Source organism: Telopea speciosissima, chromosome 7 (genome assembly GCF_018873765.1).
Source record: "Telopea speciosissima isolate NSW1024214 ecotype Mountain lineage chromosome 7, Tspe_v1, whole genome shotgun sequence".
NCBI lineage: Eukaryota > Viridiplantae > Streptophyta > Magnoliopsida > Proteales > Proteaceae > Telopea > Telopea speciosissima.
The window spans coordinates 14,774,995-14,795,215 of record NC_057922.1 but is presented as its reverse complement, the minus strand read 5'-3'; the positions used below and the strand labels follow the sequence as shown (position 1 = coordinate 14,795,215).

Below are 20,221 nucleotides of genomic sequence, written 5' to 3'. Positions count from 1 at the left end.
TCACTGGGGAGACTGACAAATAGAAGTAATCTTAATTGGAATGACCTCGTTTGCATTGAACCAGTAGGGTACAGTTACGTGGCTTTACAGGATAAAGCTTCTTCCTACTGAATAATAGAGTCTGAAGTCATAAAATCTGCCTAATGTTTCTAGTATGCTAAAGAAACAAACAGTCAAGTAAATCCTTAATCTTCCCAACCCAAAGCAACTATCTCGAAGGCCATTCATTAAATTTCAACAAGTAACTGACTATTTCCAGAAATCATAATAATAACTTTTTCTTTTCTGTAGCAAATTAGATGACAAAGCAGAAAAAATCACACTAACTTCAACAAATACTCGACGGATGACTAACTTGAAGCAAATCCAAACTCAATCTAAATCTAGAAAACCAAGATAAAATGGTTAATATGACAAACCTGTGAGAAAGTTGGAACTTTCCCATCTTGTATGGAATGAGGTAAGGTCTGGAAGTGCCTTCACCACCAGCCATCTAATATGATCACTCTTCTCAACTTCCCAGTCTGAGAGAAACAGGTTCTCCTCTGCTTTGCTAAAACTCTCACGTTCCCTGTCCTGTGATTCTGTCCGGTTCCATAGGGGCGGAAATGACAGACCCAACCCCCTGCCCGAACACACTATCTGGGAGTGATTAAATTGTCGTTTCTGCCCCTATGAGAGGAATCGGACAATCGGACGGAGCAGAACTTGACAGTAGGGATGCAAACAGATCGGATTCGGCTCGAATAGTACTATATCCGCATCTGCATCCTATTAGCTTTCGGACGGATTCGGATAATGCTAAACGGATACGGATCGGATATTTTATCCGTTTACATGTAAATATAACTTTTCGGATAGCAATAGCCTATCCGTATCCGCATCCATTTAGCTTACGGACGGGTTCGGATAATACTAAACGGATACGGACACAGATTTGGAAACGGATTTCGGCTATTCATTTACACCCCTACGTGACAGGAAAAAAATTCCTCAACGGCTTTTTATTATATTAATATTTTTTTTTTATTGCCTATCCATATCCGCATCCATTTAGTTTTCGGACGGGTTCGGATAATACTAAACGGATACGGACACGGATTTGGAAACGGATTTTGGCTATTCATTTACACCCCTACGTGACAGGAAAAAAATTCCTCAACGGCTTTTTATTATATTAATAATTTTTTTTTATAGGGAAATAAAAAAATGGTGAAATGAACCAAAATGGAAATGGATTTCCACATGAGTAAGGAAATGACGGGAAGGGTGTCAATACTGAACTGGAATAAAAAAATCAAAATCAAAACTGGCCAATAAAAATCGAATCGAACCAAAGTATAAGTAGTTGGTTCGATTTAGGGGTTTGGGAATTGGGACCCAAAGTCATGAATTCTCAGATTATAAAATATCTGAAATATATCTTTGTGTTCATGATTAAGTTTTATTATTTTTATAATTTTATAAGTTAAGATAATGTGATTTTTTTTTTTAGATTTTTATTGGTTTATATATATTGTTTTATGCATTGTGATACATGGAATCACATATCTATTAAAATAAATACAAGATAAAATCAAAAATAAAAAACGTAAGAATATCAAGACTAAAGGAGTAGAAGAAAGGATACTTACTGAACTCTCAAGTCTCAACCCTAACCCTCATCAACAAAACAATAAAGATGTCAATAGATAGAATATTATCCGAATCCGTCCAAAAAACTAATAAGATATTATTCGAATCCGTCCAATAATCGGATACGAATATGATAATGTCACCATCCGACCAAATTCGATCCGTTGACTTGTATAGGTTTCTCCCAATTAATCTTCACATCATTGAAATTAGCTCTATTATCACTCCTATCACTATTTGGTAAAATTAATTTTGAGAATCTCCAATCAATGTATGGTGGGGATAGCCTCTTAAGAGGATCGTTCTCCTCTCAGGTTCCCTGGCCAGTCAGCTGCACAGGTTCCTCTCATAGGAGGGGCAGAAATGACAACCTCACCCCCTGCCCAAACACACTGCTCTGGTGGGGTGAGGTGGTCATTTACGCCCTCCTATGAGAGGAACATGCACACCTGACCGGGCAGGGAACCTGAGTGGAGAAAAATTCCTCTTAAGAAGGCCCCCTCAGCCCATTTCCAATTATGCCCTGCCCCCCACCCCTACTAAGATTGTTGAAGCAAACCCGAGAGCAATTTGAGGGAACAAATATATTTTTAAAAATTCAAAATCAGATTGCATCTTATTGTTGCATAATTACCAAATCGATCATTCTTCACTTTTATTATACATAAAGATCCCTCAAACAAGAAAAGAAATAATCACAACAAACAAATTACTACCCTGCTCTTACATTTCCAAATTTTAAGCTGCAGATTCAAGAAAAGGGTAGTCAGTGTAACCGATATCAGGATCAGGTATGTACATTGTCTCTCTATTGTGCTTGTTAAGAAGAGCATTAAGCCCAAATCTCTTGGGCAAATCTGGATTAGCCAAGAACATACGTCCATAAGCCACAAGATCTGCATAATTAGTAGCAACTGCTTTGTTCCCCTCTTCCCTGTCATAGCCCCCAGCTGCGATAAAAGTGCCATTAAAAGCCTTTCTCATGGGTAGAAGACTATGGGGAGTTTCACACTTCTCCAAACCCATCTTCATCCTTGGCTCAACCATATGGCAGTAGAGAATCCTGTATTTGTTAAGGGATTCAGCCATGTAAAGGCCAAGTGCTTCTGGGTTTGAGTCTCCAGATTCCAAATATTCAGAAAAAGGTGAGAGCCTAATACCCACTTTATCAGCTCCAATCTCTTTGACAACAGCCTCAACAACTTCTAAAGGGAAGCGGCAACGATTTTGTAAGGTCCCACCATATTCATCTGTTCGATCATTAACTTGGTCTTTCATGAACTGCTCAAGTAGGTAGCCATTAGCCCCATGGATCTCAACTCCATCAAAACCTGTAGTCCAAGAAAAATTTCAACTGACTTAACAAACAGTATTAAAGATAATTCTTAACGGACTAAGCCATAAAGACATAAAACCCACAAATGGTGAATGACTTCTGCTGGGAAAAAAATAGTGTAACGCATGACTATGTTCCCAGTGAATGACTTCTATTTGGGGAAAAAACAAACAAAAAAACAAAATACTGAATGACTATGTTCCCAAATGCTCAACTGTAAGGATGAGGGTCAATTTTATCATTTCATATGTATTTTGCGTACACTTCTTATATCTTATACCCTCCAGTATATGGGTACTTTGTACTTGTATACTGTAAGTTTACATATAAATATAACCCCTTTTTGGTAAGTATTCTGTATTTTGGTTCCTTGGTGATACCCGATTTACATGGTATCGAGCCAATTGCTCTGTATGATGCACGGGAGAAGCAGTTTCTCACTTACTCCCGTGAGTGAAAAAAAACAGGCTTTGGATTGATGTATTTACTTTCCTTCTTTGCATGTGTTACTCAGTGAAGGAAAACCTTTTCCATTCTAGAATTCATTTTTATTTTAAATCCATTCGAAGAATAACATATAGCCATACTGTAATCTACAAACTGAATAATGTTGGCAGGATTTTCCAAGTCCAGTAGTCCTTTTCTGAATCATACAATACTTCCTTTCAGAAAGAAATCGATTCTCCAGATTTAGCCAACCAGCTTTCCCATTAAGCCTATAACTTTCTAAAGCTATAACAACATTTTCCCAATTTAGTGAAACTAAATTTATTTTGAGACAAAACAACAACAAAAATATATATTTTGAAACCTTACCAGCTTCTATAGCATTTCTAGCTGCAACTCTGAAATCATTGACAATTTGAGGGATTTCATCGGTCCTTAACCGTCGTGGAGGTGTGAATTCGGCTCCTGTCAGTGCTTTGTCTGTGGATGAGATCGGAGTTTGCCCATTCGGTAGAAAATCTATAAAGTAACTGTGTCAGGACACTTGGAAAGGATGAGTCATGATTAGGACTTGAACTTTCAAAGGAATCAACCGATCAGCAAACAAAATGGATCTCTGTGAGATGATCTAATTCACTAATAATAGAACAAGTATACTTGACAATTAAAATTAAAAAGATAGCGCAGATCATCTGAAAATTGGTTCATTTGTGTGAAGAAAGGATAAAGTAAATCCCCATCCCAGAAGAAAATTTTAGTTATTCCATTTTTTCATTAAAATCAGTTCTAGGGGCATGAAATGGCATCACTTGGGCTACTATGTTTATTACATGCTTCTATAGATTAACAATGGCATTTTTTCATGTAAGAAACTACAAGAAAATTGTTATGCATAGTCTCTTGACCAAATAACCCTCCCTACTTTTTCTGGTGTACAGTGATTCTATCATATAAACATAAATCCAAAACTGTAAGTAGCTTATCAATTTATCTAGAAGTATCAACATGCCATTGCATTAGCCAAAGAGCACGTGCAAGTACGTTCAAGAGAATCATTTCTTGAAGCAACTCACAGAGACAAAAGACAAAAATGAAAATGAGGACTATCTAGCCGAAGAACAATTCAGTCAATCGTCAAGGTCCTGACATGTACAAGCACCAAACTTTCTTAGATAGGCTGGAACATAAAAATAGGTACGACATCTTCTTCTGATCCCTTACATAATGTACATGTGTAAGCATTTGGATCCCTCTTTGATGTGTTCTAGAGTAGGAAAGATACGGTTAATAGAACACACTCCCACTGGACAGAAACACAATGATCCTATGAAAGGATACAATATGGCAGAATTGTAAAAATCAAATAAAACAACATCACTCTCAGATGGAACTGAAATTTGAATCAGATGTTCCTTCTACTAGGGTGAGATGTCCCTCCAAAAATCAAACAGATCCAAGGGTGGGATATGCTGTAATGGTATGAAACAGAAATAAAAACTTAATCAATTTTATTTAAGTTGCTATTTCCTGTGAAAGATTAACTCCTGACTGACTGGTCTGATGAAATCAAATTTAAAGCACAAAGGTATTTACTTTGAGGAACAATATACTAAAAGGGAGAATCAATCCAAGGGTAAGTAACAGTATCAGAAACACTGCAATAACAATGAAGAACAGCGAGCATATGATGGACAGAACACTAGGGAATAATGGACACAAGATCAGACACACACAGATGCGTGGCCTGATAACAGAGTCAACAGATCAGCATAGTTATCAAGGCGGGAAGGCGACCATGGCATTTTAGAGAGTCAAAAATCAAGGCGACACCGCCATGGCGCCCAAGGCGTCCAAGCCGACCAAGGAGCCTGGACGCCATGGCAACGCCTTGATAACTATGCAGATCAGAACCGAGAATGAAAAAGGCAGTAATCGAAACATGCGGTAATGGTTAGAACAAATAGTTGAGAAGAAGAATTGGGAGAATAGATTGGTTTGTCAAGGTGACAGAGGCCATAATGTATCTACTTACAGTACACACTCCAACAAGAGAACCAAAACGGTAAGAGGACCGGTCTATACTTCAACACAAATAGATATGATAACACAGGTCATTAAACCAAGGAAAACAAAATAAAAACTCAAAGGAACAGTCTCGGTATCATATTGCTGTAATGGTTTTAAAAAAATGTAATGCAAGAGAAAAGTAAAGAAAGAAGAAGGTAAAAAGAAGGGGTATGATCCGGCTTCACCACCAGGACCTAGCTTAGGTTTCACCACCAAGCTCTTCAAAGGATTCAACGCCTTTGGCTGCAGCTGCATCACCATAGGAGGAAGGCTTCATGAGAAGACACATTCTTTTTCTTGTCAAAAATCATGGGGCTATCTCCCCCCTCCTCTTTTATCTATAACATTCCAAAAGCTATTACATGAAATGGAAAGTAATATTAACCAAAAAAAATATAGAAAGTAATACAAGGAAAACCCAATTGTTAACAAGCCTGTGTGATGCAGATTCATCCCCAAATAGGGCTTGTTTCATTAGAAATAAATCTAGGGTTGGGTTACATACATGTTGGGCCTTTGATCCCATGAGTTTCTAATGTAATAGGCCACTTTTCTGGGCCTAAAATAGGGGTACATAGGTTGCATACGGGATTAGCCCAATACTTAGTTTTTATTGTGTGTTTTTAATTGAACCAGTTTAAATTGGTTGCATCCAATTGGTTCAATTGGTCTAATTTAAGTGAAGTGATCCTATTGGCTAAGAGGTTCTTATATCCTATTGGCTACTAGGGAATCTTCTTTATTTTAAGTAGTTTAAGTTGTTTTTAAGTCATTAGGACTCTATTTTGAGTCTATTTGAGTTTCCTAGTCAGTTTAAGTTGCCTAATAGGTTAGGGATAAGGTTAGACCATTCCTTTTTAGTGTCCAAGTCTATTTTTGAGTCTTCTATATAAGTTTGTAAGGGAGGCCAGCATTGAATACGAATTTGATTAATAAAAATTAGCTTTATGCTTGCTGCCTTTGTTGCTGTCTTTGCTCCATCGTGAGTGTGCCTTGTGAGTAATATCAAGGTTGAAGGGATTGGTGGATCTCCAATCGACTCCTTGCATTGTGAAGATCGGGAGACCCCATTGTTCATCTTCAAAGTTGTTGCCATTGAAGACCTGTAACAAGTAAGAAATTCTGCAACTATTCTTCTTCCTTCTAGAAGGTCACATACAAGGTGATTTTCGTGAGAATTCTGCCCAGCCAAATCTAACCATTAGAATCTGCTAAAAATTTGATCAAGTCTTCCTCAAACCCTAAGAGAGACTCGATTCAAATTTCAGCACCATCCACCCAGCCGATTGTCTGAAATTACAGTTTTACCCGTCTCTCCTACTTCTACTAGGAAACCTCCATAACTCCAAATCTGTCCATCAGTTTCAAACCAAACTTTCAGCATACATCCCTTACATCATTGTTGACACTCGATCCAAGTTTCAGCCCCAAACTCCCACTCTAACCCCTTCATCTCCTTGCTCCATTAAAACCCAAACCCAAAACCCTAAAATTCAATTCTGCCCAAAATTACAGAATTTCAAAACTCATCCAAATCCTAACCTTTTTATACCATATTGACCCCCTAGACCTGCCCATTAATACCCTATAAACCCCTTTCCCAATATCCAACCCAAACCCTAGGAATTGACCTAAATCCTAGTGCTGTCTATTCGAACCAGCAGCCCCTTTTGTTATTTGATCCTGTTGTTTGGCTCCTAGTAGGTCTCCTACCTATCTAGGACTACATTAAGTGGTATCAAAGCCATGGATGAGCATGGCCACCCCATTACCTCTGTCTCCATCGACTCTTTGAACAAAATTCTGGAGAAGCTTCAGCAATTTCATGCTGGTCAAAGGGCTATAAGTGAAACATTGCAACGAATTGAGCAACACCAAACTACTCCAGTAAGGAACAACAACATTCCCCTAGAAAAGGACAAATATCAAGTCAATTCGGTAGCACAAAGAGCCCCAAGGACAAATCAATACAGAGAAGACAGAGATTACAGGGATCGACGTAGGCATGACAGAGATCATAGTGAAGAAAGGAACAGAGGATACAAAGATTACAGGAGACGCCATAGACCTCCAGAGGCGTATGAGTTGAGAGACTATGATGGCAGACCAGATCCACAGGTATTTTGTGATTGGTTAGCTGCTTTAGATGATTATTTTAATTGTTATAATTTGCCTGAGCATAGGAAAATGAGACTAGCACATACCAAGCTAGTGGGACCAGCACATAATTGGTGGAGAACCCAGATGGATTATCCTGACTACAGTGGTAGAGAACCTGTTACATGGGCAGAGATGAAAGAAGATCTGAGTAAGAAATATTTCCCACGAACGTTTAGAGCTCTACAACAAGGTAACTTAAATTCCCATCGACAACATCACCACCAAAAGGCCTTCAAATCTGAAGACAACTTGAAGCCTCCATCAATGAGGTTCCGTTTGCAAGTTGAAGAGTGTGGGAAATCTAACTTCACCAGTATTAAAACAGCGGCTGAATACAAATTTTCATTACCAAAGGAATTTGAGAGAGCACAAGTTAAAGATAAAGTTGAAGTGGCAGTGAATTGTGATGAAAAGAAAGAGACAGCCCCTATAGCTTCAAAGATGGAAAGTCGACATGTAGAAGACCCTACTGAAGTGGTCAATGTTGAAGAAACCAAAGTAGAAAAAGATGAAACAGCAGAAGATGAAGAGGTGGTTGAGAGCACTCCACAAGAAATTATTGGCATTCAAGATGCTGTTTTTGAAGAGGTGGAGCTTGTGTCTCAAGTATTAGATGCAAAGGTTGCTAACACTGAAGACTCTATGGACAGGACATTCATAGTTGCTGCTGATTCAAAAAACGAACACATAGAGTTTGTTATGCCACCATGGTTCTTCGAAGAGAAAGCTCCACGCCTTGGAGATTTTATCCCCAATGTTCCTGCTTCACCGGAATTCTGTTTGGGGATGGTCAAAGCTGCTGATCACATGTTGATTCCCCCTCATTACTACAAAATTCGAGGACGAATTTTTTCAAGTTGGGGAGAGTTGATGCAGATTCATCCCCAAATAGGGCTTGTTTCATTAGAAATAAGTCTAGGGTTGGGTTACATACATGTTGGGCCTTTGATCCCATGAGTTTCTAATGTAATAGGCCACTTTTCTGGGCCTAAAATAGGGGTACATAGGTTGCATACGGGATTAGCCCAATACTTAGTTTTTATTGTGTGTTTTTAATTGAACCAGTTTAAATTGGTTGCATCCAATTGGTTCAATTGGTCTAATTTAAGTGAAGTGATCCTATTGGCTAAGAGGTTCTTATATCCTATTGGCTACTAGGGAATCTTCTTTATTTTAAGTAGTTTAAGTTGTTTTTAAGTCATTAGGACTCTATTTTGAATCTATTTGAGTTTCCTAGTCAGTTTAAGTTGCCTAATAGGTTAGGGATAAGGTTAGGCCATTCCTTTTTAGTGTCTAAGTCTATTTTTGAGTCTTCTATATAAGTTTGTAAGGGAGGCCAGCATTGAATACGAATTTGATTAATAAAAATTAGCTTTATGCTTGCTGCATTTGTTGCTGCCTTTGCTCCATCGTGAGTGTGCCTTGTGAGTAATATCAAGGTTGAAGGGATTGGTGGATCTCCAATCGACTCCTTGCATTGTGAAGATCGGGAGACCCCATTGTTCATCTTCAAAGTTGTTGCCATTGAAGACCTGTAACAAGTAAGAAATTCTGCAACTATTCTTCTTCCTTCTAGAAGGTCACATACAAGGTGATTTTCGTGAGAATTCTGCCCAGCCAAATCTAACCATTAGAATCTGCTAAAAATTTGATCAAGTCTTCCTCAAACCCTAAGAGAGACTCGATTCAAATTTCAGCACCATCCACCCAGCCGATTGTCTGAAATTACAGTTTTACCCGTCTCTCCTACTTCTACTAGGAAACCTCCATAACTCCAAATCTGTCCATCAGTTTCAAACCAAACTTTCAGCATACATCCCTTACATCATTGTTGACACTTGATCCAAGTTTCAGCCCCAAACTCCCACTCTAACCCCTTCATCTCCTTGCTCCATTAAAACCCAAACCCAAAACCCTAAAATTCAATTCTGCCCAAAATTACAGAATTTCAAAACTCATTCAAATCCTAACCTTTTTATACCATATTGACCCCCTAGACCTGCTCATTAATACCCTATAAACCCCTTTCCCAATATCCAACCCAAACCCTAGGAATTGACCTAAATCCTAGTGCTGTCTATTCGAACCAGCAGCCCCTTTTGTTATTTGATCCTGTTGTTTGGCTCCTAGTAGGTCTCCTACCTATCTAGGACTACATTACTGTGCTTCCTAGAATAAACCTTCAGTTCTGCATCACTCTTGTTCACTGGTGTTTATTGTTAACAAGCAACACAAAGTCAAAGGCCAATTAAAGGTTTAGAACTTTTAGGTGTATTAGTTCCCCCTCCCCACCCCAAAAAAAATCTGAGTGTATCACTCAACTATCTCAGGTTTAGACTTCGGGTGTACGTGTTTTCCTCCAGAAAAATCCTAGTGTGTCACTCAACTATTACAATCTCATTCCTCCCAACATACAGTGCATTGGTTTCATTTAGCTGACTAAATAAGTAAAACAAATCTTCAAACTCCCTGTCCAGTTGGATGCTAAAATAGGGAGGTGCACCCTGTCCAGTTGGATGCGAAAATAGGGAGGTGCAATTGTGCACAGACAGTACTTCTCAATCTTCACACGGTAATTTTTCCAGAACTAGTCAACATTAGAGGATGGTCAATATATTTCAAAGGGGACACTGATTGTGATTGCTTCCTTTTTTCTTAACTTTTTTTGGGCATAATTTCAATTGTCTAAAAGACAACAACATCATAATAAGATTAACATCAAGAAATATCGGAAAAATAAGAAAGTATATAAGATCAAAGAAAATACCAGAGTTAGACGCCCTTCCCACATGCCAAATCTGGCAAAAGAAGACACCACCCTTTGCATGAACAGCATCCACTATAGGTTTCCAGGCTTCTAACTGCTCTTTTGTCCAAATACCGGGAATATTTGGAACCCTTCCAGTAAGCAGATGAAACATTAATATACTTTGAAATAAAAGAAAAAATTAGAATAATCTTTTTCTTTTACTTTTACATCAAAATATTGAATAACAGCCAGTTTTACCCTTGACAAGTGTCAGAAACACCTGTGGCTTCACTTATGAGCAATCCCCCTTTGGTGGTTCTTTGAGAGTAATATAAGATAGCATGTGGTTGAGGAAGGTTGTTGAATGACCTCACTCTAGTCATTGGTGATAAAACTACTCTGAAAATTCAAAATAAAGTAAAATTTCTTATTTTGAGTAGTAAAACATTTCAGTTAAAATAAAATAATAAACCGGCTCAGGATTATAAAATCATGGTTGGTTTCTAATCAATGTTAAGGACCATTGGACCAAGTGATCCAACCATGGTCAGTCCATTTGGACTGCAGACCCTTTTATGAGAATGGTCCACTTAAAATACCAGAATACACCAGTTTTATTCTGTTTGGATTATCAGAGCAGACAGTTGGGCAGGTCAAACCATGGACCTTTTTGGTTGAACAGTTATCCTCTTGTCGGGTTTTAAAAACATTGATTCTAATAAGTTTATAAAAATTGAGTCGTCGAATTAAATTATTTCATATCACATATTGCACAGAATAGGCAACAAAAATGATATAGCTTATAATAACAGTTCCACATTTTGAAATGGCCAATGATGGTTCACTACTAATGTCAGAACTTCAGCTATAAAGAAGGCATATCTCCAAAGCATTAAGCAATCAGGAAAAAAGAGTTTTGATCAAATACAGAAGTATCTGTAGAAGATCTCTTTCAGTACCAATTAAGATGCGACATGCATGTGAGAACAACTGCCTACCGCAGCTGGTAGAATTGTGGAGTGTAAAATTCCATCCTAGCAGGAGGTCTTGGGTTCAAGGCTTCAAGCCTCCTGGTTCCCATCTTCCCTCCCTCTCTCCCTAAAATAGGTACCAATCAAAAAAAAGATGCGACATGCGAGACAATTCCTCGTATGAGATACTGTCATCAGCAGACAGGCAAAATGGGGGAATTCCACAAGTTAATCTCTATATATTGGCCAGACTTCTGATTGAAATCCTATAGGGAATTTCCTGCATACAATTTTGTTGGAATTTTCCTGAAACTAAAAAGGACCTACATATCTCTATTCGATAATAAAGAGCTGGATATCTATCAAGGAAAAAACAACAACAACATAGTCTTATCCCAACTAAATGGGGTCGACCACATGGATCCTTGTTCTCCAAGAATGAAAAACTGAACCGGATTACATACCCAACTTCCAGTATCAAAGGATCAAATTCACAGAAATTAAAGAATAGCAGAAGTCTGTTCATGAATGACATAGCCATTATCTACCAATGGCTTTACAGGATAAAGCTTCTTGCTACTGAATAATAGAAGAATGTAGTCATAAAACCCGCCTCATGTTTCTACTATGCTAAGGTCAGTTAAATCCTTAATCTTCCTAACCCAAAGCAACTATCTCCAAGGCCATTTGAAGCTCAGTTTCATTAAATTTCAACAAGCAACTGACTATTTCCAGAAATCTTCCGTACCAGAATACAATACCCTTTTCTTTTCTGTAGCAAATTAGATGCCAAAAAATAAATAAAAACCGCACTAACTTCAACAAATTCTCGACAGGAGACTAACTTGAAGCAAATCCAAGCTCAAACCAGATATAGAAAACCAAGATAAAATCAGATAAGATGGTTAATGTGACAAACCTATGAGAAAGTTGGAACTTTCCCATCTCGTATGGAGTGAGGAGAGGTATGGGAGTGACTTCACCACCAGCCATCCAATGATCACCCTTCTCAGCTTTCCAGTCTTACAGAAACGGTTTCTCCTCTGCTTTGATTCCATTCCACTGTCTTCTTCTTCTTCTTCTTCTTCTTTTTTTTCTTTTTAAATTACACTTAAGCTACCTAACGTTAAAAAGACACTTGAGCTTCGACCAAATAAAAAAAATAAAAAAAGACACTTGAGCTGTCTCATGTTTGACATTTGAGATGCGTCATAGTTGTGATTTGTGAATGGATTCGGCTCGTCTCCTGCGAGGGCATCGCCCAGATAGTGTCTGGTGAGCTTTGTGTGGGCGACACGTGGAATCCTGCGATCCGACGGCCCTAATTAAGCTACCCAGATTTCTAAAACCTCAAACCCACTTCTCACTTTACCCAATTGGTCTACCCAAACCCGATTACCTCCCATTTCCCTCCTTCCCTCCTTCATCTTCTTCTCCGGTAAACCCTCTGTGCTCTGGAGCAAATATAAAACCTAAAACCCTTTCTCACAAAGAAGAATAGAAGACGTTAGAGTTTGGATTGCAGGGAAGCAAAATAAAAATAAATCAAGAACAGAGGATCTGTTTGTTTGTTTTTTATATTTTATATTTGCGTTGGAGTATGCAGCAGATCGGAACTTCTCGATACCACCTTGAGGGCTAATATATTCAATGCCGTAGCCTAGGGGAACTTCTTAATCCACGGAACTAGTACTGGATTTCTTCTGGCCACCTTTGGACTTCATTACAACATTCCCGCTTCCTGCAACTAAGAACATGTAATGAACAAAAGGTTTATTAGTTTCTGCGAACAACTACCGATTTCAGAATTAAGAATGCCTACAATCTAAAACACATTCGATCAAAAAAATTGAACCGAAAGACAGTGATCAATTAACGAACACAAAAAACTCATTACACATTAATCTTGTAAAATAATAACAGAACCCATTTCAATAAAAACACAGAATCTCTTTTTGCTTTCCTTCGAGAGTATAAACCCTTGCCCTTTGCCATAAATTTATTTTTCGTTTCTCAATCGACGGAAAACAACCAAAAACACATAAATCAAAAGCTAAGGTTTGAATACCTGAAAACGATTTTCCTGATCGTTCGAGAAATCGTAGCGATGAAGTGAACGGAACCTTACGAAGACGAAACCTTCGAATCAGTTGCTCAAAAACGAGAGACCCAAAGCCTCTTATGAGAAGAAAAAACAAAAGCATGTATGGGTATGTGAGAAATGTAATCAGATTCTTCTATCTGCTTCCCTTTTTCTTCTTTCCATTGGTTTCGATTCGATCACGGAGGGATTGGGATTCTTCCCTGACGTTTCCTTCCACACATTCCTTTTCCAATTAATGAACTCAAAAATTGTAACGAAAACCTCGCCCCGAAACGAAGAAAACGGCCATCGGAGAAGTTGCAGCGTTAAAAGAAAGCCGAGTGTTTAGAGATACTCAAGGTGGATCGGGTTTGGGCAGAGAGCCGGGCTCACCACTTACCAGGAAGTGGGTGAAGTCGGATTCGCAATCTTCCACGTCACCCTCACATAGCTCACCGGGCACTAACTGGGCGATGCCCTCGCAACCGCAAGGGACGAGACGAGCCGAATCTTGAACCGTTTTTGTGAATTGTTTTAGGGCAAGAAAAACGCAAACAGGTCATGTAACGCATGCACCAATGCCGGGGGGGTGGGGGGCCACTATGAAAGTATTGGTTGTCTTCAATTACAGTTGGTAGTTGTCAAGATACAATCAGCAGTTGATAGGGAAAGAACCACACGACTAGGGAGCGCACGTTGGAGCATCTGTCTAGATGATATTTTTAGTTTCGTTGGGGGCTGAATGGTCATTGCATGTGTTTCTATGTTTAGGTGTAGAAACCACGTGACCAGGTAGCATTATTTGTCCCTTATTAATATTTTAACACAAGATTTTGTATCGATTAAGGGATGGGTATAAGGAAAAAGTGAAAAACCCTAACAATAGATGAGGTATATGGAAATGTCAAAGGGGGGAAGACAGTAAAATAGGTGAAGACGTGCAAACTTGGCCTAGATACGGATCTTTATCGCCTACGGTTCTCTACCCGGTATGGTTCCTACAGTTCCCTAACAAGGGGGGCAAAATGACTATTCCACCTTTGACCGAACACTTTACCCGGGTGGGATCCACCCCCCTCTCATTAAAGGCACTAGGGAACCATAGGTGATAATTTTCCGTCTAGATACTGGTGTCATGGGAACTTTTCCTCTTAAAATTTTAAGCCCTACATAAATCTATTTTTAAATCGAAAAAAACATACGAGGAGATAGAACATTAGTGCTAAAAATTTTTATCCCACCGATCCCCCTAGAAAAATTATAGATAAAGGTAGTGCACTTACGACACCCAAATCTGTGCAAAAATAGGTCCTACCCCTACATTGCGAAAGAAAGAATAAAAACAATGAGTCTTAACCGGAATCTAATATGCAGGATTAACTGCTAATCAATACCAAATTAAATTCAAAAACTTACAAATTCCTAGCACTGAGCCTTATACTGTAGATAAGAGAGCATTTTAAGGGAAGAAATAAGGGAACTTTGAATCCAAATTGCATGCTACTAGAGCATTATCATTAGATTGAAAATTTATTTTCTATAATACATAAAGATACTAATACAGGGGGGACAACAAAAGGAAACGATAAAACTATCAAATTATCTTCAAATGCATGCTCGGCTTGTAACTTGATTACTAAACTTCATTTTCTATAATACATAAAGATACTGATACAGGGGGGACAACAAAAGGAAACGATAGAACTATCAAATTATCTTCAAATGCATGCTCGGCTTGTAACTTGATTACTAAACTTCTCTTAAGTTTCTGAATTTGGAGTCGTGGAATCAAGAAACGGATAGTCAGTGTAACCGATTGCGGGATCAGGTAGGTACATTGTTGCTCTATTGTGCTTGTTAAGAGGAGCATTAAGCTCAAACCTCCTTGGCAAATCTGGATTGCCCAAGAATAAGCGACCATAAGCCACAAGATCTGAGTAGTTGGCAGCAATTGCTCTGTTCCCATCTTCCCTATCGTAGCCCCCAGCTGCAATAAAAGTGCCATTGAACGCCCTTCTCATGGGTAGAAGACTGTGGGGAGTTTCAGACTTTTCCCCAACTGTAATCATCCTTGGCTCTACCATGTGGCAATAGAGAATCTTGTATCTGTTAAGGGATTCAGCCATGTAAAGGCCAAGAGCTTCTGGGTTTGAGTCCCCAGAACTCTGATAATCAGCAAACGGTGAGAGCCTAATCCCAACTTTATCAGCTCCAATCACATTGACAATAGCCTCAACTACTTCCAGAGGGAAGCGACAACGATTTTGTAAGCTCCCACCATATTCATCTGTTCGGTCATTTATATGGTCCTTCATGAACTGCTCAAGTAGGTATCCATGAGCCCCATGGATCTCAACTCCATCAAAGCCTGTAGTGAAAGAAGAATTACAGCGAGATAAGAACATAAATCTAAAACTAAAGTGGATACTCCAACATGGTTATGTAGACCCATTATTAAGTAAATAGGTTGATAACTTAGCTGATGTGGATTTAGTTCTTACTATTAAGTTTTAACTATCTCAGATGTCAGGAATATGGTGGCAGCAAATGGACCTCAAAAGTCAAAACAAAATAAGATCTGCAATGAGGTTGGCTTAAATCTCAGACAAATATAGCTATAAGAGAACAATTCAACTTCGACTAAGTTTGGAACCATGGATGACTCCATATATCAGTTGGAACTCTCTACATAACAGCTTAAGCATTTGGGTTGGATAATTCAACATGGTATCAAAGTCACCAATAATGATACTAACACATGTATGACCTAATTATGTGGGACCACACATACCACGTGTACAGACACCCATGAGGGGCAACACAGGAGGGTTAATGTTAGGGAATAAGCCACATCAACAAAGTCTGGGACCTTGGATGACTGCATTTACCAGTTGGGACTCCTCTAACAGCCTAAACTTTGGGGTTGGATAATTCAAAATCTAGTAATTCTATTTGTTTTAAAACATTACCAGCTTCTATTGCATTTCTAGCAGCAATTCTGAAATCATTGACAATTTGAGGGATTTCATGCGTCTTTAACCGTCTTGGAGGTGTTAACTCTGTTACTTCATCACTACCAGCGAGAACAAGTGGCTTTGGTGGTTTGTCTGTGGATGAGATGGGAGCCTGCCCATTTGGCTGCAAATCTGTATAGAGGGATTGGGTCAGGAAAATTGGAAATTGACAATCATTAAAAGACAAAAACTTTCAAACTAACCAACTGGATAAACAACAAAATGAATGTCTGTATAATGGTCTAATTCAAGAATAACAGAACATGCATCTTTAATAGTAGAAATACCCAAGAAATAAATAACAAAGAGGAGATAGTGTAATTCACTTGAAAAATGATTCATTATTTACACACGATAAAGTCAAGCCCCGTCAGCCGAAAACCCAGAAGCAAATATCCACTCTCCTTTTCTTCCCAATTTCTTTATTTTATCAGTTCCAGGTGCATAATGGGAAAGCCCCTGGGTCCCCATGTTTATTAAATGCTTCAATAGAGCAACAATAATAATTCTTTATTTATTAAGCCACAATTAAATTACGATTCCTAAATGGACCTAGCAAGTTATCAGGTTGAAAAACTTCCTATGGATACTTTAGCATGTTGTCGGGAACTGAAAATGTTGCAGTGTCACAGAACTACCCAACAATTTTTGCCATCTTCCCGACTTCACAAATGGATGGTGTTTTGCGATTCTCTCACTCATTTTATCAAAAAAAAAAGCTGTAAAGTACGTCCAAGAGGAAAACTTTTACTGTATGTCCTAAGGTATTCACAGAGACAAAAAAAGAAAAATGAACTAGGTTTGGAAGTGAAGTATAATTTTGTGCAATTCAAATATTTTGTTCCACAGAGTGGCATCCGAAATACAAACTCTAGCCCAATACATAAGTATATAATCAATGTATGAGCATATGTTCATGATATCACGGTAGTGGTCATTAAATAGCACAAAAGTCAAACTCTATGCTCATATGCAATCTCTAGCCGAGAAAGGAACAAGTAAATCAATCGTTGGACACCAAACAACACTTAGAAGAACTGAATAGTATCAGATAACTTACAATATTAAACCAGGTGCAACATCTTCTTCTTAACCCTCCCTCCCCAAAAGAGTATGCACACCTATATGCCATTTGGTTCCCACTTGTTCAAAGCCGTGGTTTATTCATTTATTGTAAAGACACCATAAAAAGTCAAGATTACAGTAAAGAATGGAACATTGGGTGTATCAACTTCCCCAAAGAATACAGAGTATAAAGGTTTTCCATAATTTTTCAATTTCTAGGTCATGCGAAGGGGGCCAGTCCAAGATCGTACTGTTCCTCTACAAAGACAACAGATGCTCTCAACGGCTAGGTGCCACTCTCTTTCTGAGTTATTCCAGCTTCTTCATGATTTCGTGCAATGAGGTTTTTATAAGATAATCTAGCGGAAAAAGCACCATTTGCGCTCAGCTACCACACTCATAGCTCGCCTAGGGAAATATAATGGATTCCTGTAACCAAATAAGAACAAGTACTCTTCAACTACCTGTCCAGTTGGATGCTAAAATGGCTTAGCTTATTCCTCTGTCTAAAGCCTAGATTATGAACAGACATTCCTGGTGGAAAAAGTCACACCTTTAGATCAACGAGGTGCCACATATTCTTTGGCAAATTTTAGTTAGAGTAGGTTCCCATCAGTCTTGGCATGCCATAGTCCAAAATTATAGCAATTTCTGCAACTGCAGAGTGAAAATCTGATGCTTAGATTTCACATGTGGCACAAGACAATATGCAGTGAATGGTAGAAACTTTCTGCCATTCAATGTTAATGTCTAGGAGTGCTAGTTCACAGTTTTGCAACAATGATTTTTATATGAGAAGTGCAATTGTACACAACCAGTAGTTCTAAATCTTAATACTAGCCCATTTTACCCAAATTAATTGACATTTTAGAGAAATATGGTGAATATATTTCATCAGGAGACGAGACCAAGAGTAATTGCGATATTTTTCTTTTGGCCTCATATCATTCTCTGAAAGACGGTAAATTTAACATCATGGAATATTGACAGAAGAAGAAAAATATATGATCAAGAACATACCAGAAGTAGACATCCTTCCCACATGCCAAATCTGGCAAAAGAAGACACCACCCTTTGCATGAACAGAATCCACTAAAGGTTTCCAGGCTTCTACCTGCTCTTTTGTCCAAATACCAGGAGTATGTGGGAATCTACAATTAAGGAAAAGAAAAAGTAAATAAATACAATACAATAATTTCTTTTTAAACCTTTAGAACGATAATTTGAACAACAGGCAGTTTTACCCTTGAGCAGTGTCAGAAACACCTGTGGCTTCACTTATGAGCAACCCCCCTTTGGTGGCTCTTTGACAGTAATATAGAATAGCCTGTGGTTGAGGGACGTTGTTGAAAGACCTCATTCTTGTCAATGGTGCCAAAACCACTCTGAAAGTTCAATCAAGATGAAAGATTAAAATACAATAATAAATCAGCTGGCTTTTAAGATGGTGGATTTCATTTTTGAATCATCAAATTGTTTCATATACAGGGAATTAGAAAAAAAGTAATGTAGATGAGTAGAAAATGTTAATTTTGAAATAAGAATAAATCAAATAATACAGTTCAACATTTAGAAAGCTCGAGTTTGGCTCACTACTAAACTGAGTGCTACGAAGCAGATATTTCTCCAAAACATATTGCAAGTAGAACAGGAATCTAGATGACTATGTAGTTCCTCAGTTTGAGGACATGCAGGTCAGCAGGTGGAAAAGGCAAGAAAACAAAAAGAGTTCAGACCAAATCCAGTAGTCTCTCTGTAGAAGATTCCTGTTTGGCATCAATCAAGATGCGAGCAAGGGTATTGTTGTCAATAGTCAGGGACAATGGATGCTCATCCATTAGTTACGCCATATGTATTGGGTCAGACCTCATTTTGAAGAATGTGCATTGGGTTCTTTTGGGTCCTCTCGCAGATTCTGTAGGAACTTTTTTCTTGCAAGGACCTCAAAATATCTCAACTCAATAATGAAAAACTGAAACACATTGCATCCAGTGTCAAAGGATTATATTCCCAGGAACTCAAAATTTTTTGAAAAACCTTGCTCCCGCAAAAGTCTGATATATCTGATATTCTGATTTGAGCCATTATCTAGCAAATGAATGAGATTTAAACAGTTCATGTTTAGAATTAAGCTGAAAGTTGACTGCTTCAGGCAGGACTCTGCAAAGAATGTTTGATCCATCTAGAATTAGGGGAAATATCTAATCTGCATGTGCATGGAAGACCAAACACCGATTTTACAGAACTAGAGGAGGATAAAATAGTCAGGTCATTCTCCTCCATTTAAGAGGAGGACATTAAACTAGGGGCGACTTCAACTGAATGAGATCATTTGCATCGACCTAGGAATAACCTTCTATCTACTCAATTAACAAATTTGAAGCCATAAAATATACAAATATCCTAAATTTTATAATCTGGTATAGAAAAGTCCAAGTTTCTCTACTCAAGAACAGAGGCTAACCTCAGTTCTTCATAAGCAAAGGATGGGGAAGAAAAAGAAAAAAAGGTCAGGGCAGAGTTTTAGAGATTGATAATTTTTTTTTGGATGGAAAGAGAGAGATAAATTGAAGGACTTTTAATGGAAATTTCCTCATTTGCATTAGATGGGTACCAAAATTAGAAAACAAAACACAACAACAACAAAAGCAGTAGCAGTAGCAGCAGCAACAACAACAACACTAACTTCAAGTT

The 20,221-nt window shown here is 38.3% G+C and overlaps 1 protein-coding gene across 12 annotated transcripts in view; it reads right to left on the bottom strand.

Moving 5' to 3' along the window:
• The window catches only part of LOC122669094 (putative 12-oxophytodienoate reductase 11), a 69,078-nt gene that overhangs the window by 26,008 nt on the left and 22,849 nt on the right, over window positions 1–20,221 (bottom strand). For 2 of the 12 annotated variants that reach the window (XM_043865750.1, XM_043865749.1), the window contains exons 2-5: window positions 18,772–18,912; window positions 18,548–18,678; window positions 16,418–16,594; window positions 15,163–15,816 (exon numbers count right to left, since the gene is read on the bottom strand). The exons of 2 other annotated variants lie outside the window; for them this stretch is intronic. In XM_043865750.1, coding sequence (XP_043721685.1) covers window positions 15,209–15,816; window positions 16,418–16,594; window positions 18,548–18,678; window positions 18,772–18,912 — 1,057 coding nt within the window. In that variant the 3' untranslated portion in view covers window positions 15,163–15,208. Of the gene's footprint in view, window positions 1–419; window positions 520–2,327; window positions 2,967–3,787; window positions 3,938–10,412; window positions 10,544–10,652; window positions 10,794–12,284; window positions 12,441–15,162; window positions 15,817–16,417; window positions 16,595–18,547; window positions 18,679–18,771; window positions 18,913–20,221 lie in introns of those variants that run through there. 8 more of the 12 variants (XM_043865761.1, XM_043865760.1, XM_043865762.1 and 5 more) reach the window with 8 other exon arrangements.